This window comes from Syzygium oleosum, unplaced genomic scaffold, assembly GCF_021117445.2.
Source record: "Syzygium oleosum isolate NSW1041296 unplaced genomic scaffold, Sole_v2.1 Sole_v2.16, whole genome shotgun sequence".
NCBI lineage: Eukaryota > Viridiplantae > Streptophyta > Magnoliopsida > Myrtales > Myrtaceae > Syzygium > Syzygium oleosum.
In genome coordinates, this window is record NW_026607500.1 from 7,836,512 (window position 1) to 7,857,468 (window position 20,957).

General features: G+C 43.3%; 3 protein-coding genes and 1 non-coding gene across 5 annotated transcripts; 2 read left to right on the forward strand and 2 right to left on the reverse strand.

The window, feature by feature from the left end:
* The first annotated feature begins 12,212 nt into the window (after window positions 1-12,212).
* LOC115686156 (auxin-induced protein 22D) lies at window positions 12,213-14,022 on the forward strand. The gene is made up of 4 exons (XM_030611360.2): window positions 12,213-12,568; window positions 12,692-12,963; window positions 13,064-13,157; window positions 13,601-14,022. The coding sequence occupies exons 1-4, from the start codon at window positions 12,339-12,341 to the stop codon at window positions 13,650-13,652; spliced, it is 648 nt and encodes a 215-aa protein (XP_030467220.1). The 5' UTR covers window positions 12,213-12,338; the 3' UTR covers window positions 13,653-14,022.
* A 1,022-nt stretch (window positions 14,023-15,044) lies between these two features.
* LOC115686204 (protein PELPK1-like) lies at window positions 15,045-15,380 on the forward strand. Its single transcript, XM_030611426.1, has one exon. The coding sequence runs from the start codon at window positions 15,045-15,047 to the stop codon at window positions 15,378-15,380; it is 336 nt and encodes a 111-aa protein (XP_030467286.1).
* Window positions 15,381-16,089: 709 nt separating this feature from the next.
* On the reverse strand, window positions 16,090-16,162 carry TRNAR-CCG (transfer RNA arginine (anticodon CCG)). The gene has a single exon. It is a non-coding gene; the product is annotated as a tRNA-Arg (tRNA).
* Window positions 16,163-16,756: 594 nt separating this feature from the next.
* LOC115686205 (uncharacterized) lies at window positions 16,757-20,426 on the reverse strand. Of its 2 annotated transcripts, none has more exons than XM_056318907.1 (4): window positions 19,977-20,426; window positions 19,738-19,857; window positions 18,618-19,103; window positions 16,757-17,855 (listed from the first exon to the last, which is right to left on the reverse strand). In XM_056318907.1, the coding sequence occupies exons 1-4, from the start codon at window positions 20,340-20,342 to the stop codon at window positions 16,905-16,907; spliced, it is 1,923 nt and encodes a 640-aa protein (XP_056174882.1). In that variant the 5' UTR covers window positions 20,343-20,426; the 3' UTR covers window positions 16,757-16,904. The 2 variants fall into 2 exon arrangements, with proteins under 2 accessions (XP_056174882.1, XP_056174881.1); XM_056318906.1 differs by having other exon boundaries at window positions 19,705-19,857; window positions 19,977-20,425.
* Between the last annotated feature and the right edge of the window lie 531 nt (window positions 20,427-20,957).

Below are 20,957 nucleotides of genomic sequence, written 5' to 3' on the forward strand. Positions count from 1 at the left end.
TACTAACCATCAAAGTATATCATTCATTTTGCAATCCTAATCATCAAAAAATCGATTGTCGCTAATCCTTCGAGTACTTAAAGTTTCGGATTCGCTAGCTGTAATTTGAGCTTCGCCGAGGAAGGTGCCGTCATGAAGATATCAAAAAGAAAATGAGCATGCTTTCAAGTCGAAGTATCGCATTTTACTCATTTTAATGTGCGATAAGCACAAACTTACTATGTAAGTTGTAATCTTAGATCAGACCCTTCTAATTTATAGAGAGGGAAATGGAGGATCGCTGAATGATTCTAGGGCAGCTTGGATGTCTGAGCTTCAAAAGTTTTCTAAAAGATCGAAACATGCTCACCTATAATAGATCTCTACATCTTTAGTTGATCATGTCCCGGGCAGCCCGTCTGGCCTAAACTACAAATGGGCGAGCTTGAGTAAGGGTCTCATGTAAAATAGTTCGGCTTCTTCCACTTTTGGTCGGTAAGAATTTGATAAAGATAGATACGAAGGTCCGAGATTTGTGAATTTTAGCATATCATTAGGAAGAAAATCACGCCGTATTAGGGCAATCCAGTCCAGGTTAGTCCCATCCCTTTGTACGATGATGTATTTGATGCTCTTCTACGAATCCTCAATCAATTCATTCGAGAAATCTCTCGATCAAATAACACGAGGGGAATTTCAGAGTGGGGGAGAGCGCTTTGTGCACGTTACCAAGTTAGATGCCATCATATAAATATCCACATCATGGCCTACATGACAAATGGGTAAGGCACCTCATTTCTCAAAGATCAGCTGTGATGTTGAGTCCATGCCAAAGTCAAAAATATGAGGGGAAGAAACAAGCCTCCATCGACCCACCTGCAGCTCCCCAAAGAGAAGGCTCCTTAGATAGAAACTGAGTCAATACCTTGTTGCAAGTTCAACCAGGGTATGATAGAGAGGATTCATGGACGAGGCGGGGCTCTCGAGTTGGGCTTAACTTGTTGTCCAGGACCGCCCATATAGAAAAAGAAGAAGATATGTAACATTTCGCAGGCCAGGCGGGCCGGGCTTTATCCCTATAGGTCCTTGCTTAGGCCTTCCTTATATGGGACATATAAGAAATTCTCTACACGGCTCTCGGATAATTTACTTCTATAGGGTTTATTCTATCCGGTATGCATCGCGCAATTGATTTAGTAACAACACAGTAAACGTTTACCTGTCTGAAATCTACAATAGATTATGTAAAAGTGACTATTGGGCTCATTTAATGGGTTTTAGAAACTTTAGGAAATAAGAAAACTGTAGGGCTTTTTCGTATTATGTGAAGGGTCTTGTTAACGAGTATCTTTGAAGACTTGTTTATCATATTCAATTAAGAAAATTTCGAACTTTTTTATGCATCAATTACACACGAAAAAAAAAAAAACGAGAGGGACTGTAGATTAGAATAAGGATTCCAACTTTGGGCCCAACTATAGAGGTTGTTGATATGGGAATACGAGAAAAACCAGGTTGTGGGCGAATCCATTCAAAGATCCTAATCCAATTGAGAGACAAAGAAGCACGCTTTGCTCCACCATTCATGCTTCTCTAACTCAGAAGTCAGCAGGAAACCTAGAGCAAGAGATTCTTTGATACAGATTCAAAGTCACCCAATTTTCAACATCAGTCCTCGAATTCATCATGCTCAAGAACCCTAGAGCTCACTCAACTTTATTAGTAGATCTAAAGAACAAAGGAAACAAGGATGATCATGTTGGTGCTTGGTTTCCTTGTAACCCGCAATGACATGACATTTTGCAGCCGCTTTGTTGCCGGGTTGGGGTTACATAATACTACTTGTGAAGCCATCTTTTCGCACAAGTTATGATCACAAAAGCTAAAAATCTACAATTATTGTACCATCTTTCCTTTTAGCTGCGCATTCTAATTTCCATCTCCTAATTTGAAAAGTTACATTTGAATTCCACTTCAATCCAAAGAATATAACAAAAGAGGGGGAAAGAGTCCTAACTTACATCAAGTAGTTTCTTGCGAATCTTTTCATCGTGATAAGATTATGCCTTGTTCTTTACTAAATTCATATAGCGAAAACACATTGCACAGTGAACTCATTCCTTTGGTGATATGCCGGGCGAATCTGATCGCTATTTAAAAAAGTGTATGAGAACCGATCTCATTGCATTTCAAGGTCCGTTTGTTCGGAAAGAAAAAAAAACAGTTTTCGGGAAATTATTTTCCGACTTTCCGATGCTTGGATGACAGAAAACTAATCGATTTACGGAAAACGTTGTCCCTGGACCGAAAACAATTAGCTTAGATTGAGGGAAAACGGCTTCCCCTTTCCGACAAGAAAGAAATCACTTTCTCTAAACAATCAAACAAACAAGAACTAATAATTTTCTTTGAAAACGATTTTCATGGAAAATAATTTTCCTCCGCCACGAAATTTTCAGTAAGCCAAACGCACCCCTCTTGTGCTACCGAGTTGGTCTGGTTGGATGACCTTGTTTCGACACCAACCGCGCCCAAAAGAAAAAGAAGAGTCCCGAGTGTCTCACGAAAATCGAGACGATATACTTCAGATGTTGAAAAGGGGGGTGAAAGAGGCAGGGGCATTAAACCAAGGATAGGTGGTAGGCCTGGACATTTGTGGGGGAAAGGAAGGTGCTTCCAAAGGTTGGTTGAGGAGGCATTAGAGGTGTGGAGCGTGAAGTTACACCGAACGTTGCCTTCTTGTTGTGAAGACAGCTTTGTTCCATGGGCATGAAAGAGAAGGCCACAAAACAGATCGTGGCCCTACTTCCTTCAAAGTTGGTGGGCGATCCCACCCACGTAGGTAGCTCGCACGTACGTGTGTGTGTGTGTGCGTGCTTGTGTGCCCCTGGGGAGAGGAAGCACATCGAGGTACACATATCCGTCCTTCCTCCACATCCGTAACGTGACGTTCGAAACCGAAATTTTGTATTTCAAAAAGCCGTGAGATCTCCGGGGTTCAATTCTTACTCGGCTCGACCGCCTGAGGCCGGACACAGAAGAAGGAAGTAATTTATTGTGAATTTCCTTACTCTTAACGTGTGGATGGCCCGTCTTTGACCGGACCTGAGAGGCGAACCTAATTCGATCACCAAAAGCCGATTTGCGATACGGCCTGATCTCTTAGAAAAGATGTTCGGGATAATATCGTTTAAATGTTGAGAAATTTCAAGACCGCTCCTTATACCGAGTCCAATCTTTACCCACGAACTTTGCGTACACCATTGATTCGAGTGGTGATCTTGATATTTGTATTATGATGAGGTACGGAAGCACAAGGCATTGCCCAAAGTGCTAACAAAGGGATCACCTATTTTTTACAAGGTTATGCATTTGATTCCTATCGTGTGAGAACTTCTAAATAGCTAATGCTAGTTGCGTAACGACATATCTCGCATGGAGATGTTTCTTGATTGCAGCATCTTGGTGTGGCTACGGCGACAAGCTCGCCAAATTCGAATCCTCGGATCGTGTTTGGGTGTGATTCATATTCCCTATCGATAAGAATATACGGGAGTCCTACTCCCCAGTGAGCAAGCAGGGGGTCTAGGGGGCTGTCCTGGCGAGGGTCGCTACCCCCTGAACTCTAGAGAGCTTTTATAATTTAGGCATGTATTGTAATAGTAGTTTAGATTTGGGCTCATGAATAGCTACCGAATATATCTATAATCTCAGCATTCTCTGTTGGAAGCAACCTTAGTTTAAAGATGAACAAGATAAACCCTGTGTCTCGATTTCTTTTTCTCACTTTTACTTTTTATTTCATTGTGTTTATGCACCTAATCTTATCAAGTCGCGAATAGTTCAAAATAGTTATGGCTCAAATCGAATGCTTTGTAACGGGCACGAAGCCCTTGTGGTAATGTCACGAGGGATTGCTAGCGTTGTTCGCCCTTTCCATCACGTGAAGTTTATCCCAAAAACGAAAAAACAAAAAAAAAATTACCGCCGACTGTTTTGCACGTTGTTTTCTTTGTCGAGGACGTGACAATGTCAAATCAAAGCTTAGTTTTTGCCGGACCCCTTTTGGATGCGTGGTCCAGTCCAGCAAAGTCGATCAAGGAGCTGACAAACCCCCCGATCTTGATTCCCTTTGGTCAATCGTTTTCACTGAAACTTAAGTTCCAAGAATGTGGACATAAACCATAATTTTAGGAAAAAACCTTGCATCACACATGGCCTTCCCCATTTTGTACTATCTACCTTTTGAAATCACAACTCTACATCCTCGCTTTTTCCATTAAACGCGGAATTCGATCCCTTGTTAGATGACAACTATCAAACCGTCAATTTTTCAGAAAATTATTTTCCGACTTTTCGGAATTTTGATAACGAAAAACCGATCAATCTATGAATAACATTTTTCATGAAAATGAAAACATTAAACTTAGATTAAGGAAAGACCACTTTCCTTTTGGTATAAGAAGGAAATCACTCTCTCTAAATCATCAAATAAATGGGAACTCCCTATTTTTTTCTTGAAAGCGATTTTCATGGAAAATATTTTTTTTACCATGGAGTTTATAGTTAAACAAGCGCATCATTAATATTCTATCTAACTGGTCCGGTCTAATAATGTCACTTCGACACCAACCACTCTAAAAGGAAAAGAAGAGTCCGAGTGTGTCTCTCGAAAATTGATGCGATTCATTGGATGTGAAAAAGGGGAATTAAAAGAGGCAGGGACATTAAATCTAGGAAAAGGCGGTAGGTCTAGACATTTATGGGAGAAGGAAGCTGCTTCCAAAGGTGGCTGAGGTGGCATATGAGGTGTTGAAGCGCGAAGTTACATTGAATGGGCCTCCATGCTGTGAAGAAGACAAGACAGCTTTGTTCCATGGGACTTTGAAGTACACACGGAACACGCGAACGGACGTGTGTGTGAGAGAGGGAGAGAGAGAGATCTTAGATTTAATCCTTACTTGAGTACTCGATCCCCACCAGGATAGACCCAGAAGAAAGCGATTTCCCATGTATCTTCCTACTCTTAATGTGAATGGCCCGCCTTTGATCGGACCCGAGAGGCGACCCTAATTTGATCACCGAAAGCCGATTTGTAATACGGCCTGATCACTAAAAAAAGATCTCGAGGATAATGCTGTTCGAATTATGAGAAATCTCAAGATCCCTCTTTGAATATTACCATCTATCCCGAGTGATCATAAGGCTGCATCGAGTCCAAACTTTGCCCACGAATTTCGTGTACACCACTGATTCAACAGTGATCTTGATATTTGTATTATAGTGAGGTAAGGAAGCACAAGGCATTGCCCAAAGCGCTGACAAAGGGATCACCTATTTTTTTATGAGGTCGTGCATTTGACTCACGTCGTTTGAGAATTTCTAAATAGCTGGTGCTGGTTGCCCAACGGCATATCTCGCATGGAGATATTTCTTGATTGCAGCATCTTGGTGGGGCTGCGGCAACATGCTCGCGAAATTTAGATTCTCAGGTCACCGGTGGTTCAAAATAGTTATGGCTCAAATTAGATGTTCCGTAATGGGCATGAAACCCTTGTGGTAATGTCACGAGGGATTGCTAGCATTCTTCGCCCCTTTCAGCTCGTAAAGTTTATCCAAAAAAACAAAACAAAAAAAGTTTGACTGCCAATTGTTTCACACATTGTTTCAATATTAAGGACGTGACGATATCAAAGCAAATCTTAGGTTTGCCGGACCTCTTTTGGATGCGTGGTCCAGTCAAGCAAGGTCGATTAGGGAGCTGATTAATCTTTGATTCCCTTCGGTCAATCGTTTCCACTGAAACTTAAATTCCAAGAATGCGGACATAAACCATATTTTTAGGAAAAACTTTGGATGCACCGATCCTTGCATCACACGTGGCCTTCACTAATTTTGTGCTATCTACTCTTTTTTGACTTCACAACTTTACATCCCCACTTTTGTGATCAGGCGCGGAATTCGATCTCTTGTTAGATGACCACAGCCGAATGATCACTTTTCGTTCGACACATAACCCTCCCACTTTTCCGATTTGAAATCACGGCGGCATTAGATCGAGAGAAGAACGAGGCCGACCTAGATCGAGAGACTGAGGAGGCGAAGGGCGGCGGCGGCGGCGGCGGCAATGCAGGGAGATGGTCAAAGGCGGGATGGGTGGCGGCCGGGGGGAGTGGGGGTGGTGGTCGTCGGTGGAGAGATTAGGGGAGCGAGTGGGATTGTGGGAAAGGATCTATGGGAGATTTGGGGATTTTGAATCTTTACCGAAGAAAGTGTAATTAAGTCCTTTCGATTTTGGATTTCTGCCCAAAGTTGCAAATTTGTACTTTTTTTGCGAGTACATGATGCAAAATTAAATTACAAAGTTGCGAAAACTCGGGATGACTCTTTGTATTTTCTCTCAAAGCTCCTCACATGAAGCATAATATGTGAATAAAGCCACATGAAACGAATAATTCGAAGAAGGAAAATAATAACATAGATGCACAATAACGATAAATAGAATATGCAATTAGAATTCTGTATTAGCGTTAACAGACCAACACCGATCTCTATTTAGATGTTCGTGAGATTCTTTATCTTCATTACGAGCTCCCTCATCTCTTTATGATTTTGAGCGGGAGTCTAGTCGGTCTCTCGGCAATCTCCACTGCCGATGTATTTTGTTCTAAACAATTCGCATTAATATGGATCAACAGCTCAGATGATCTGGCGACGTTTTGCCAATATACGGATAAAGATAGATAAGAGATCCCATTTCCTTTCAGAAATGATCGACTGCTTGATTAATACCTCCTCTGCCATCGCTGCCGCCGGAACTCGATGAAAATGACGGGGTTTTTACATAAGTCATTTCCGAGGGGAGCCGCATATTGCCGCCCTTTTTAAGTCCTAGATCAAATTATTATGGAATCCCCTCTCAAGCTGAGCCAATTGTTGCACGAAATGGACCGGTCGAAGATAAACACAACCGCGCTTTGACTCGATCTAAGGCTTGAAAGAAAAGTAGATACATGGCCAACAGTGACAATAGCAAGTCATTCACGTACCAATGAGTGTGGTTTTCCCTTAATTCTTTGTATCACATGCAGCTATCAACCTTGCACCCACTTGATGGAAATCGTTCGTCCGAATCGACCCCATGTTGGAAATTATTGTAAAGGTGAGCCAACGTTTATTGCATAGGATTTTAGTTTGTGAAAGATAGGTTACTATATAAAGTAAATGAAAATATATATGAGACAATGCTCGGCCAAACTAATATGGTTGTGTGATCATATTAAACTGGTGTTAGCAGATCCGTGATGGATGAGTTTGTTAGAATTAGACACTATAAGTAGGCTACGGTCTCCTTTCCCCTTCTCATTCTAGCTATATACTTATCACGGTTTATCCATCAAGATTGTCTAAGGGAAGAGAAGGAGAGGAAGGCCTAGTCCCGTATTTGTACAGCTCCGTCCGTATCGTTCGACTCAATAACAATGATTAGTTAAACCGATTATGCGATTTCGATTCGCTCTTAAGTATTTTAAATTCTATATACGAGTATTAGATCATTGAATTTCTTACTGAAACCTCATTTATCCCAATAGCTCACCGCAAAGTTCAGATTCGCAATTTGGATCGAACTCGCGTTGCCTAGAAGAGAGAGAGAGAGTAAAGACAGCGCCAGGTACATTGAAATCGGTCCATAAAAATTGATATAGTGATGCGTACCGCTGCATATTCTTATGGGATGGCAAGTACAGACTCATGGTCCACTTGTTTAAATGTCGATTCACGATCTGTCACGTCATTTAATACGTCGAGCAAGCGCATCGATCTTAGCATTTGTCATATTATTCGAGAGTAAACGCGTGAATGTACATGTTTGGTCCCCTCCCAAAGTGAATTATAAGTGGGTGGATAGGGATGAGACTGATCGTGCCAATTGCCAAGTACTTGGGTGAGGGGGGCTGTGTGTGTTGTTGCCAATGTCTCATGACCCATGCTTGCCTCCACGTGAACTTCACAGGCCATTCCAATTCAATTCGCCGCTCGAAGGGGAATCACAAGCCCCCACGCAACTCCACAACCACTGAACAATTTTGAGCAAGCTGCGAACGCATTACCCCATCTTGCCTCTTGCTTCGCCATGGAATAAAGTCCCCGTGTCGATGAAATCTTTGAAGTTTATGTTCGTGACATTTTGGCTCAACCTGAGTTTAGGATGGACCGAATGATTGGAGCCGTCAAATCCGACGTTATTTGCGGTGGTAATTTTTGTTAGCTCAATATTAGCAAAAAGCAATACATTTCGCCGGGAAAAATTATCAAAAAAGTCTTAGACTTTTTTTTCTTTTACCAATTGAGTCATAAACATTTTGCATTTGTACCAATTCAGTTAATCCGGCCGGAAATCGATGACATGGATGCCGAGCGTCCTACGCGGTGCGACCGGCAATGGCGTGGACATTTTTCAATAAATTTTTCAAATTTTTTTCATTTTTTTTCTTTTCTTTCTCTTTCTTTTTTTATTCCCTTCTTCCTATAGCTGATCGCCGGACCTCGGCAACCCGCCAAAAGCGAGGGCCGGCGAGCTCGACCTCACTAGCCACTGGCGAGACTCGACCTTGACGTTGCTAGCGAGGTTGGCCACGCCAGGAGGAGCGGACGAGGCTCTCCATCGCTGGCCTGGCGAGGTCGAGCCTCGCCCTCGTGGCCACTGATGAAGCTCGAACTCGCCAACCCGACGATGGCAAGTCTCACCCTCACCGGCCCTTGCCTCTAACTGGCTGCCGAGGTCCGACGACCGGCTAGAGGAAGACAAAAAAGAACGAGAAAGAAAAGAAAAAAAAGGAAAAATAAAATAAAAAATCCGAAAAATTATTTTAAAATATCCACGTCATCGCCAGCCGCACCACGTAGGACGGCTGGCATCTATGTCAGCGATTTCAGGTCAAAATTAGATGTACTGAATTGGCACAAATGCAAAAGATTTATGACTCAATTTAAAAAAATTATGGATGAATTAGCACAATTGCAATAGGTTTAAGACTTTTTTAGTTATTTTCCTCATTTCCCTGCTTCAAGGTTCAAATGTGAGTGCATCGTCCCGTCTCGACGCGTGGATCATCCGGACCAGCCACCCGCCGCATTCATCCATATCTAGGTCAGGCGGTCCAGTTTCCCCTCATAATCGATTCCCAAGCGCACACTCTCCCTCTTCATCTCGCCCTAATTATTGAGCCGAGAGAGCACGCAGCTATGGTTAGACAGAAAGAACAATCTTTCACTGTGCTAACCAGAAGAACAACGAAGAGATTCCATTAGGGTTTGCGGTCTAATGTGCCGATGCGTAATCAAGAACAGATCGAGGGAATGAATGGTCCTCGGCACCAAAGCTCGATCATGGCGAAATCTTGAGCGGTTCCTGGAACAATGATGATGCGTTTGACGGGAATGTGCCGACATGACGGACCTGTCAACAAAAAACACGAGAAACAGCTCATGCTGGTTCAACCCTCTTGTCCAGATGGAATTATCACAAAGATCCAAGATTAATGTCTGGCCCGGCTTGTAGTACGGTCATTACCCCCCTTATGATTGCACGTGGGACTGACTGGAGAACCCTAATGGAAGACGGATTTGTGCAAGCTGATCATGCTCATCTCGACGGGTGTTTCCGCGGATCTTAAGATCGTTTGTCTTACTGAAAACTTCATTATAAAAGATTAGTTTTTATATGTTTGATGTTTCAGAAAAAATAAATTTCATTCTTATCAAAAGAATAAGTCGTTTTCCTTTAATCTAAATTTATTATTTTCAATTCATGAAAAACGATTTTCGTGAATCGATTAGTTTTCTGTCATTCAAACACCGAAAAGTCGGAAAATAATTTCCCGAAAGCAGTTTTTCTCCCAAACAAACAAAGATTTAGAGCGAATTTCACTGCAGAAAAGATGGCTAGGTGAGGCCGGTCAAAGAAAAGGGGCGAGTGGGAAATTGTGAAATGGCAAGTTTGTTGACTCGGCGAGGGATGATCAATTATTATTAGTCACTATTTATCTACAGTAATCACGACTTAAGGGCGCTCTAATGCGAACTAAAGATCCCCCCTTAAAAGTCGACAGACAGGCAAAAAAGCATGTCTAATGAAGAAAACATGTTGAGGGGGAGGGGTGGTCTTGTCAAAATCGTATCATAATTTACGGATTCAAATAGTTTTCCTCTTTTTCCTCATCTTCATAATTTCCAAGGAAGAAAATAGATGGGTCACATCTAGAAATACTCATTTTGACCACCGAGTCATAAAAATTTAACCCAAAGATGCGCACATTTTTTTTTTCTTTACACTATAGAAGAAGATAACATTGCTAGGGTGGATAAGAATTAATCAAGTGGAGGAAGAAAATTGATGGTGTCTTCTAGAAATGATCATTTGACCGAGTCACAAAATTTGCCCCAAAAATGTGCACATTTTTTATTCATTATAGAAAGAGATAACATTGCTGTGGTGGATTAGAATTAATCAAGTGGAGAAAGATTTTGAAGATTCATATAATTGCAATAAGAAATATATAATTCTATGTACCAAATCTAAAAAAACCCTTTGGACTTTGACAAGTACAACTTTTTCTTAATCAATTACTTAAATTGCGTTTTACTGGTAACATAAAAAGCAAAACAACTTTAATAAAGTAGATCGACGCTGCGCAAATGTCAACATTTTGATAATGCGCATGAAAAGGGGAAATTACCCAATGCCAATTCATTCACGAACTTTTCAATTTTATCAATTTAATCATCAACTATTACACAAAATTCCAAATGTAGTTAATCTAATCAATTTTTATCGAAAATCGTTGACGTTGTGGTCCAATCATCGCTGGTCATCCTATGTGACACACTACCACGTAAGTGATTTCCAAAGAAATTTAGCTAGGAGGACTATATTGAAATTTCACGTAAAAGTTTAAGACTAAATTAGCAAAAGTGAAAAGTTTAGGATTGAATTGACATTGTTATGATAATTGAAGCATTTCTTGGAAGTGTATTTGTTCAATGGGGCTTTGAGTGCAATGGTATAGACAAGATGCTTCTGATGTTGATAGTCCTTTACTGTTTAAAAAGTAAAAGATGGATGGGGAGTCAAGTTACCCGGTGTTAAAAAATTCAACCCAAAAATTTAAATCAATAAACGGAAAAAGACCACATGTATATAAATATCATATAAACCCTAATGTCAGGAAATATTGAATATTTTCTACCCTACCTCTCACGTCCAAGCCGGATTAGGAGTGGCAAATGCAATTTGACTAACATGGTAGGCTTCAAAAGCCTTCATTTAAATTTTCAGAACAGTTAGTATTGATTTTAAAAAATCTCACATGGTATTAGATGCTGAGTTCAAATCTTTCCATTCTCCTTATTTGCCTCCCCATTAGTTGGTGCAAGAGGGATACTTTGGGATGATAGGGGAGATGGATTGATCGGGTTTTGTAAATTCGTGGCACGAACTCAACACAAATGCCGATTTGCTATTTACTGCTTCAAGGTATGAAAGCAATCTGAATAGAGCTTACGGTCGCTACCGTTTGATCGCAGGGAGTAGTTGCGGTGGCTAGGAGAATATAGGATCGATCATATCTACAAGGAAGCCGATCAAAGCGCGGACAAGCTGAAAAGATGGGGATTGAAGGATCTATTGACATTGTCAATGCATGTCATGTTCCAGATGATGTTGAGACCGTGTTATTATCTGATAAGGGTATAGGGGCCATGATGTCTAGACTTGTGCCGTGGATCAGTCTCCGAATGAAAGCCTTTCCATTTACAGAAAAAGAAAGAAAGGAAACTGCTTGGCACTACTTATAACAGCGTTTATCATTTCAAGAAGCTGCCATGTTTGTCTTCAAGGTTGCTTCAGCTACAGAACGTGTATTGCGCACAACACACTGTGCTTCCCAACGCATCACGGTAAAGCTAAGGCAACACCTAATAGGATTCGAAATATATTCTTTTTCCACAAGGGGAGAGAGAGAGAGAGAAAGAGAGAGAGTTGCGGGGACACAGACAACTCCGTGAAGACTTACCACTTTGATGCAGTCTCTCGTTTTTTTTCCTCAGCTGTCCACATCACTGCTGGCCTTTTAGCCGACCCAACTTCAATGCTGTCCCAAACTTCCCTTCTTCCTCCCAGACACACCTCCCTTTCACCGTCTCCCTTACGCTCTATCCCTTACAAATACTTCTCCGTTACGCCTTGAGCACCGAATATGTGCCCCTTTTAGCTTCCACATTATCACCATTTCATAGATCTCGCAGCTTTTCCTCTGTTCTTTTTCATGTTTGGGGGGATCATCATACATCTCTGAGATATGGATCTTCAACTTGGTCTAGCTCTCCCAATTCATGACCCTGCCAAAGGGTCTGAGCCAAAAGATCAAGAAGGCCCGTACAAGAAGTGGGTCAGCAACAAAAGGTGTCATGGAGAGGCATTTGAGGAAGACTCCTCAGGGAAATCGCAGTTGTTGGCGTGGAGCGGCAGGCCGAACGAGGAAGACGACCCATGTGGGAGGCGTGGCAAGTTTTCTTGCTCCATAAACAAGTATGTCATGCCAAGCCAATCCTAGTTTTATATTCTAATTATCATCGATGCAAAAAACAGTTTCACTTGCAACAGCAATATTTGTTGGAGGTGAAAATCACTATGGTACGCATAATTTTTCAGGTTTAGGTATAATGAAGGAGCTGATGATGATGATCAGGTTGTGGGGTGGCCACCCATCAATTCCTGGAGGAAGGAGTTCATACACGGGCATCCACCGCACCGAGATCTTCACGAGAATGTCCGTCCGGCTGGGAAAGAAAATGGTGAACCCGGTCATAACATGTTCGTGAAGGTGAAAATGGAAGGAGTGGCCATCGTAAGGAAGATCAACTTGAGGACCTACCAATCTTATAACAGTCTTAAAGGTGCCTTGATCGCCATGTTCTCAAGATGTAAGCAGACATTGCCCCAACACTCTAATACTACGTTGTACTTCCTTAGATTTCCTACAAGCGAGCACTACTCAAAATCAGTCTTTTTTTTTTTTTTCAGACAACAGAGATGAGTTCAAAGATCATGCCGGCTACGCTCTCACTTACCAGGACAAAGAAGGAGACTGGCTCTTGGCTGGAGATATTCCATGGCCGTACGTTCATCATGCTTCTCAGTGCTAATTTTATTGTCAATTAATTGTTCAAACTTATGTAACGGTACCTCATAGAGAAAAATAGGTGGTATTTATTAGAAATAATAAGAGCTGGTGGAATGAATTTCATTTCCCAGACGGTCGTGAATTGGTGGCAAATATGCTCTTACAGAAACTAGGGTGGTCATTTAGCACAAATAACCATTTTCGATTAAGTAATGCTTGTGGAGATAGTAGTTTCTTCCGGTGGACAAATTCATTGTAGAAGTCATTTTTCACCCCTAAAGATCACCATCACCCTCCATGGAAATAGCCCATAAGCACATAGCTTCACTTAAGAAAGCAATTATGCAATTGACATTGTATACATTGGTCATAGAATGTCATGCAGATTCGAACGAAATTATGTAAGGTGAAAATTTAATGTGATTATCTACCTGCAGGAACTTTGTGGAGTCGGTACGTCGCCTGGAGATACAAAGGACTAGAGATTGAAACCAGATTCGTTCAGGCCAAAACCATACCATGTCAAGCTCGAACATCGTTGATCCCTTCTGAGATTGCACTGGTGTCCAGCAGAAGTACGTCTTTGATATGTCGATTTGCTTGAATAAGATGATTGTAAGAAATTATTAGGCAGTCTAAGTTAGCTTGTTTACCAGCCAAAAACAGTTGATGAGGCCAAAAGTTAAGCCTGTTTCCCAGCCGTTTAAAAATACCTCGTTCCTCCTCCACGTATGTAACTTCTTGATTTGAAGCCTTGTAAAGTTGCTGGAATTGTGAGCTTTTCGCTGTCTGAAGAGCACAAACATAGAGCATTTTCATACCGACGTCAGCATATACTAGAGGAATTGGTGGGGACAAATGCAAACTCTTTAATAGTGCAACATATCTGTTGTGATCCCGTGACGGGATTGCGATCATCAGCTTTTGGTTAGTCATTTATGTATCCAATGGGACCTGACTAGCGAAATCTAGCAAGAATTAATATGTCTCACCTCATCGATTTCACGATCAAGAACTTAAAAGTTCAGACAGATCAGACAGTTCCAAAATCTTTAAGTTGGGCAATGCATCGAGTTTGAGCTGACCTTAGTAGTATTAATGTATTGAAATCACTTCCTATTATCGACAATTACTAGATTATCACAGTTTATAATTGGCGACGTAAGTAATAGAGAGAGGGCAGCGAAGGAGGAATGTCGATCCAGGCGGTAGCGGTAATTAGCGATAAGAGATGGCGAAAACAAGATCGAACCTTTGATCCAAACTAAACCAAACCATCTTTTATGGTTTGATTCTGTTCAAAAACAAATTTTTCAAGGAAAAGCAATTCATTAACAAAAGTTTCGAAATCAACCTGTGCTGTTCATTAATTTTTCTAATAATCTTTTTCGATAGATTTGAAGTGGCCTATCTTCTCTAATTTGAAGCAGCTTAATTTTTTTCATTTGTATAGATCTATTATGTGTGACTTGTGAGCTTCTATGATTTGGTCTTTTCATTTAGTTGTGCTATATTAAAATTGAGATGTTTGATAATTTCATGTTGCACTTTTGAAATTTGAACCAATAATGTTATGGAAAAAAATTCTGAGAAAACATGAGTTTGGGCTGTAAATCTTTTTCCAAGTAACATATAGAATTTTGTTTTTTCGGTTAAAAATGAAAGTGTTTTAGTAATATGAGTTGGGGCAGGGTTCACTCCGATATGGATTGCTAAAATTATCTAAAAATGGGTCAATGTGGGTTGCATAAATCGATTTGAATCATACTCATTTTTCGATCCACCCAAATTCGACCCGACCCACGTATTTGACATGTCTAATGTCGAATCTCTTGTCCAACAACTCCAATTTTCAAGAGGTTTCAAGTCAAAAGCAATGAGATGGCCTGTTACAAGAAATTCATGCTATTTCCTCTCTTGCTTCTCACCCTGTCGTCCACAACTGGCGATGGAGTTGGAGTCCTTGCTTCCCGTCACCTTTTTGATGCAGGCTTGCGGCTTGCCCAAGATTCCCGAGCTTCCCAAAGCCTGAGCTACCTCCCGTTCCCACGACCCCGAGTTTGCCCGAGCCGGAGTTACCGTCACTGCCAAAACCTGAAGTCCCCGACCTTACTGAAGCCCGAGTCGCCTCCACTGCCGAAGCCCGAGGTCCCCAAGGCGCCTGAAATACCAGTTGTTCCTGAGTTGCCGAAGCCCGCCTTGCCTACCAATCCCTGAGCTCCGCGAAGATTTACCCGCCATCCCTTCCCTCTTCCCACCCCACTCATCCAGTCCTTGATCGAGCAATCTCCTCGGTTTAACATCATCTCTCTTGTTATCATTCAGTTGGCAACTCATGCCATGTTATTCTGCGGCTCGTACCATGCATTTTACATAGATGGCCATGTTATGATATCGGTTTGCGAATAACGACGAGCATGTGAGGCCAACTCAATCCACAGTTTGCAGAATGAAGAAACCCTCGCCGGTTTTGTCGAGCGCATCCAACCAGAAGGATGTGCAGTTAAATTCAAGACGTCGCACAACTATGGGCTAGACGCACTATATCGCTGATGAGTAGACAATCGTTTCGCAGGAAACACAGCTTGCATGTCACCCGAAATGCACGGTGCATCGCTGCTCCGTGTCTATGGCGCTCACGGGTAACCTCGGCATGACAACTAGGAAATTCGCCTACTTTCACAACACTTCAACTCGACCAATCTCTTGAAAGTGAATTCCTCGTCCTTATCTCACGGAACTAACCGTTCTACTCAAGAATTGCTCAGCACCACTTAACTAGCAGTTACAACGAGAACCGCAATAAAAGCAGCGGAAAAGTTATGGCAAACTTGGCTTCCTGCTTACAAGTTGATAAGCCACGAGATGTCTGTCAAAGAAAAAAGTTGGTGAAAATTGCAAAAAACAAAAACGTGATGGTGTGTGACGATCACGGTGGGACTCGAACCCACAATCTCCCGCTCCGGAGGCGAGCGCCTTATCCATTAGGCCACGCGATCATTACGTACCTTTCCTCGCATATTCAAAATAATTTACGCAATTTTAAATCGCGCCAAGATTTTTATATTCTCTAAACTGTAACGTTTAACTTAGATCTAGTCCTTATTAAGTAGGCAAAACTTGACCATCTGCTTTATCTTTGCTCAGAGGTTCAACAATCATTTTTTATACTTAAATTGATGAAAGATTAGACGCTCGTCACTTATATTCTAAAGGTTCCATCGATTAGCACTAGAGCCGCATCTTAACTCGAGGCGGGGCAAATAGAGCGCGCAATCCGGCATGCCCCCGACGGGTTGAGGATTGGGGCAGTACATACTTGCCCGGCACGGCATAGAAGCGGATGCGAGAATATCCAGATTTGCGGCGGAAACCTGATTCTGTCCGATCAAATGGCACAAGAGACACCGGATAAACCTCCAGGCCATCAGATGATCAGATGTCTGAAAATGCCTTTGTTAGTTCTTATCGTACGAGGACACTAAGGATTTAAGTTTCCTTTCCTTTGTATCTTTTTGCCAGAGAGTAATAAGACAGCAGCAGGAAGGAAGGAAACAAAGACAAAATTACTTGCACTGAAATCGCTTTGCGAACTACGTGCTCTTCTTTTCCCACTTCTCACTGAACTACATAATTACACATCTCAAGGAGAAGAATACAAAAAGTCACACCCCCTCAAAAAATACAACTTGCTAGCCACTTGAAGAAACAGATCCTTCGCCCCTGACAAAAGCGGCGGATCTAGATTGCATCGGCCGAAGGCAATGCAGATGTGGCCTCCGCCGTCGGCGACTCGGACGAATTGGGACAGCAATAGTGGAACTCTACTTGCAGTCTTTGATGGAGAGACAAAATAGAGGCGGACCCCTTTTTCTCGTCTTCCTCGAGTTCTTGGACCGGTATAGCAGAAAGAAACCTCTTAATGTACTCCCCACAACACTCCCTTCCTGCACATATGACCTCCTCCCACCCATCTTCTTTCTTCTCGCTCTCGTCCTCGCCCTCCTCCGTCCCCGAGCCCCGACTCGCGCCGTTCTCGGCCTTTCTGTACAGCGCAGCGGCCTCATCGAATTTCAAAATATATGCACGGTCACAACCTTCAAAAAGCCGTTCCCCCAATGAGTCGATGACGTAATAGGCATGATCTTCCACCATCAAAACAAAGAAATGATCATTCCAGCTCACTATGTATATTCCCCGCCTGCTCTCTTCAGCTTCAAGCATCATAATTTTCGCCCACATGTCATCAAATGACATAGCTTCCTTCAGAGCCTCGAATTTCTCCGGGCTGAAAAACCCGATGAATGACTTATCAGAACTGATTGTGAAAGGCCTCATTCCGGCTTCCAAAACGGTCTCGAGATCAAAGTGTTTATTGGGAAACCTCATGAGGTAGGTCTCATCGGTGCAAAGCCTCTGCCATTCTAGAGAACCGTCTTTGATGAGGGAATTGAATTGAGCTCTCGTCGGGAGATTATATTGGTTTGAGTGAAGAAAATTAACAATCACGGCAGCTACTGCAGAACAAGCGCTTTCTCCACATGCCTTTTCACTTCTCTGATCAAAGGAAGCAAAGAAGACATTTGTTCTTAGTTTTGTTTGCCCATCTCTGCTGACTAGTTCTTTCTCCTCCCAAAAGCAGTCATCTTCTTGACAGTCCATTTCCGGAGGAGTCTGCTCTGCAGCAATTTTCTGCAATTTGCAGCCAATATCGACACATTAGACCGCCAAATCAAATGCATAGCATAATAATAAAATTGCAACAGGGAGTGCTAAATAGCATACTTGACGCCAAGATCAAGTGCCGCATGCTCACACAGGATCCTATTGACATGGGGTGGGTACATGACAAGGACTAGATCATACTAAACGAGGGCACTATGAGTGCATTGAAAATGGCAACATTTGTATATTGAATATGGTTAACAAGTGTCCCCGGTACTCATTAACAAGACCCTTCTATGAAATAAGAAATATTTGTTTCTTAACATAATCATACACAAGTAAATAGACTCGCAATCTTTGAAAAAATTCCATTTCTGGCTCTGTCACTGTTCTTAACACAGATGATGCATAGTCAGCATAACGAATGTCGAAAGTTATTTTGATGTAGACCTCAGAAGGTTAAGCCATGGGGAAGGCCATTGAAGCCATGATACTGAAGTTGACTTGCAATGCTTTTTGTACGTACAGCAAATAATATGCTCAAAGGACGCAACGCAAAAACTAAGGGATGTTTGTGGTGCAGTTCGATTCGGTCCAGGCTACAACCTGAGCTATATTCTATTCGCATCAGCCGATAGATACGACATACAAGAAAGCGACCCGGATATGTATTTGTTCTCATCATGCCGGACCATATGAGTTTCAGCAGACTCTTCTTGTCGCCGTGTCGGCATGTATAATGCATGGCGGTGTGAACCCAAAAAATGGAGCAATGAAAGTCGTTCGTACCGTTTCAGAACCGGAGGGAGGCGAGTCAACGGCGGGGACGTCGCTGACGCGGAGGTCAACGTCGGCCTCCGGATCCACGTCACGCCCATCGGGCCCCTCAGCCAAAGGCAAAGGCAAAGGCTCGCCTTTACTCCTCGTCGCCGGTTTGAAGCTCAGTCGCCGTCGCTTCCACGACAGGAGCCCGCTCTGCTTGACCGGCTCCGGGCTCGAGGCCGACGACCCCGCCTCGGCCCCGGGGCTCGGCTCGCGGCCGCCGCTCTCGGCGGCGGCGGGGCCCGCCGAGTCGGGCCGGGGGGGCGACCCGTCCGAGTCGGAGGGGCTGGCCCGGGCTTCTTGACTTTTCTTCTGCTTCTTCATCACGGCGTTCACTATTTTAAGGAACCCATCTTCCCTGTCTGACCTGGCCGTCGAGCTCTGGCGTTGCACGACTTGTTCCAATGCCGAGTCGCTAGTAGAACTTCTGACTTCCGAGAAGGTGACGCTCACCTGTGTAATTGATAACGATAGAAACTAATTAATACGAAAATAATCTTTACCCCATGTCTTTCTTTTTATTAGCGTAATGGGGTGACCCAAATATCAAGAAAGCGAATATTTGACCATATAATTTGCAAAAAGAAATGACGTCAAGGGTGTTTAATGACCCAATACAGTTCTAGAACAGGTCCAAATCAACCTCCAAAGCTTTATTAAAAAGAAACTTTTGGATGGTCGGAATATGTAGGGAGAACTGGTCAGCAGTACATGCACATTTAGATCGGAGTGAACTGATTTTCAAGAAACTTGTCTTTTTTCTTTGAGCAAATTCAAGAAACTTGTTCAAATGACAAGAAAACCTAAAAAGAAGAAGATGGGTATGCGCCAAAAAGGGAACTTTTCTCAGAAAACGATGAACTAATTTTCAAGAAACTTGTTTTTTCTTTGAGCAAATTCAAGAAAATTGTTCGAATGACGAGAAAAGCTAGAAAGAAGGAGATGGGTATGCCCCAAAGAGGAAACTTTTCTCAGAAAACGACGAACTGCGAGGCTTCGAGGCGAGGAAGAGAGACGCGTGTGTGGTAAATTTATAGACGTCGGACTCGCTCACCATGAGAGTGGCTTCGCAGGTATCGCCAGCTACCTGTAAAGAGATGGGAAGCTTCTTCACGACTGCGGACTCCATCTTCGAGGCCATTTCCGCCAAATTCAACGACACCTTCCCGATAACCGCCAACCTGGGCTTCGGTCCTGCGCAATCCCCCTGCGAATTTGACCCAGTTTCGATCGTCATCACGCGCCGTCCTCTCCTCGACATCCGATCAAACAAAAAAGGACAGCACACAAACACGCGAAGAGGATCATCACCCAGCTCGAACTTACGCGTAGCACTTTGAAGGAAACTTCCCACGAGGCGAAGGAGCTGCCGAAGCCGCACGCGCACTCGATCAGCTCCCCCTCGTCCCATTCCAAGGCCGCGGCTCCGGTCAGGAGCCTCCGCGCCGTGACCTGCGTCCGGCGCGTCGCCGTCCGCGGGAACTGGACGAGACCTTGCTTGGGTCCTCGCCACTTCACCTCGAGGAAGATCGCCTTCGCCTCCTCCTCCTCCTCCTCCTTCCGCTGCTCCGCACCGTGGCCATCGACCTCCGCTCTCCCCGCGAACGCGCCGAGGCCCTCCAGCCTCAGGCGGCGGAACTTGACGCGGAGCTTCCTGGTTCCCTCGGGCTGCCACGGCGACCACTTCCCCATATCTCCTCCTCCCTCTCCTCCTCGTTAGCCACTGAATCTCATCTGCCCATGCATATACACGCGAGAGAGAGAGAGAGAGAGAGAGAGAGGTGTGAGGTTTTGCTTAATGGCGAATCAAGGAGGAAGGAGACTGGTTCTTGATTGGATCGGTGACGGGACGGGGCTTAAAGGGAATTCCCTTCTTTCCTTGTGCAATTTCCTTTTGCTGGGGGCGAGACGTTCGACCCGTGTTTCCGCGTGAAACGACGACGCACGCGTCTGTGCAATGGCGCAGAACATGCACTTTTTTTTTTTTTTTGGTGTGCTAGGGGCGAATTGCAATTTGGCCCCTTGATGGTAGATGGTCGCGGGCATTGCAATTTGCACATCAGTCCCTAACTTTTCGATTTTTTTCAAAAAAATTTCGAAGATTTCGAACAGGTTTGCAATGTCGTCCCCCCCCCCCCCCCCCCAAGCATTGACTTCCGCGCAAATTTTGAGCGGAGCTCTGATCGCGTGCTTGTCGCTCGAGCTTTTTCTTCGTTTTTCCTGGCTAGCCCGACGGCGAGGATGAGGATTGGCGGGTCCATTTAACGTGGGAAGCGACGACGCGAAGGTGGGCAAAATGATTTTCCT

Coding starts and splice junctions, on each gene's coding strand:
- LOC115686156 (XM_030611360.2), top strand. CDS start 12,339: ATGGATCTTCAACTTGGTCTAGCTCTCCCAATTCATGACCCTGCCAAA. Junction 12,569..12,691: donor TTTTCTTGCTCCATAAACAA/GTATGTCATGCC, acceptor ATAATTTTTCAG/GTTTAGGTATAATGAAGGAG. Junction 12,964..13,063: donor GATCGCCATGTTCTCAAGAT/GTAAGCAGACAT, acceptor TTTTTTTTTCAG/ACAACAGAGATGAGTTCAAA.
- LOC115686204 (XM_030611426.1), top strand. CDS start 15,045: ATGGCCTGTTACAAGAAATTCATGCTATTTCCTCTCTTGCTTCTCACC.
- LOC115686205 (XM_056318906.1), bottom strand. CDS start 20,342: ATGGGGAAGTGGTCGCCGTGGCAGCCCGAGGGAACCAGGAAGCTCCGC. Junction 19,858..19,976: donor TTTCCTTCAAAGTGCTACGC/GTAAGTTCGAGC, acceptor TCAAATTCGCAG/GGGGATTGCGCAGGACCGAA. Junction 19,104..19,704: donor CCTGCGAAGCCACTCTCATG/GTGAGCGAGTCC, acceptor TCAATTACACAG/GTGAGCGTCACCTTCTCGGA.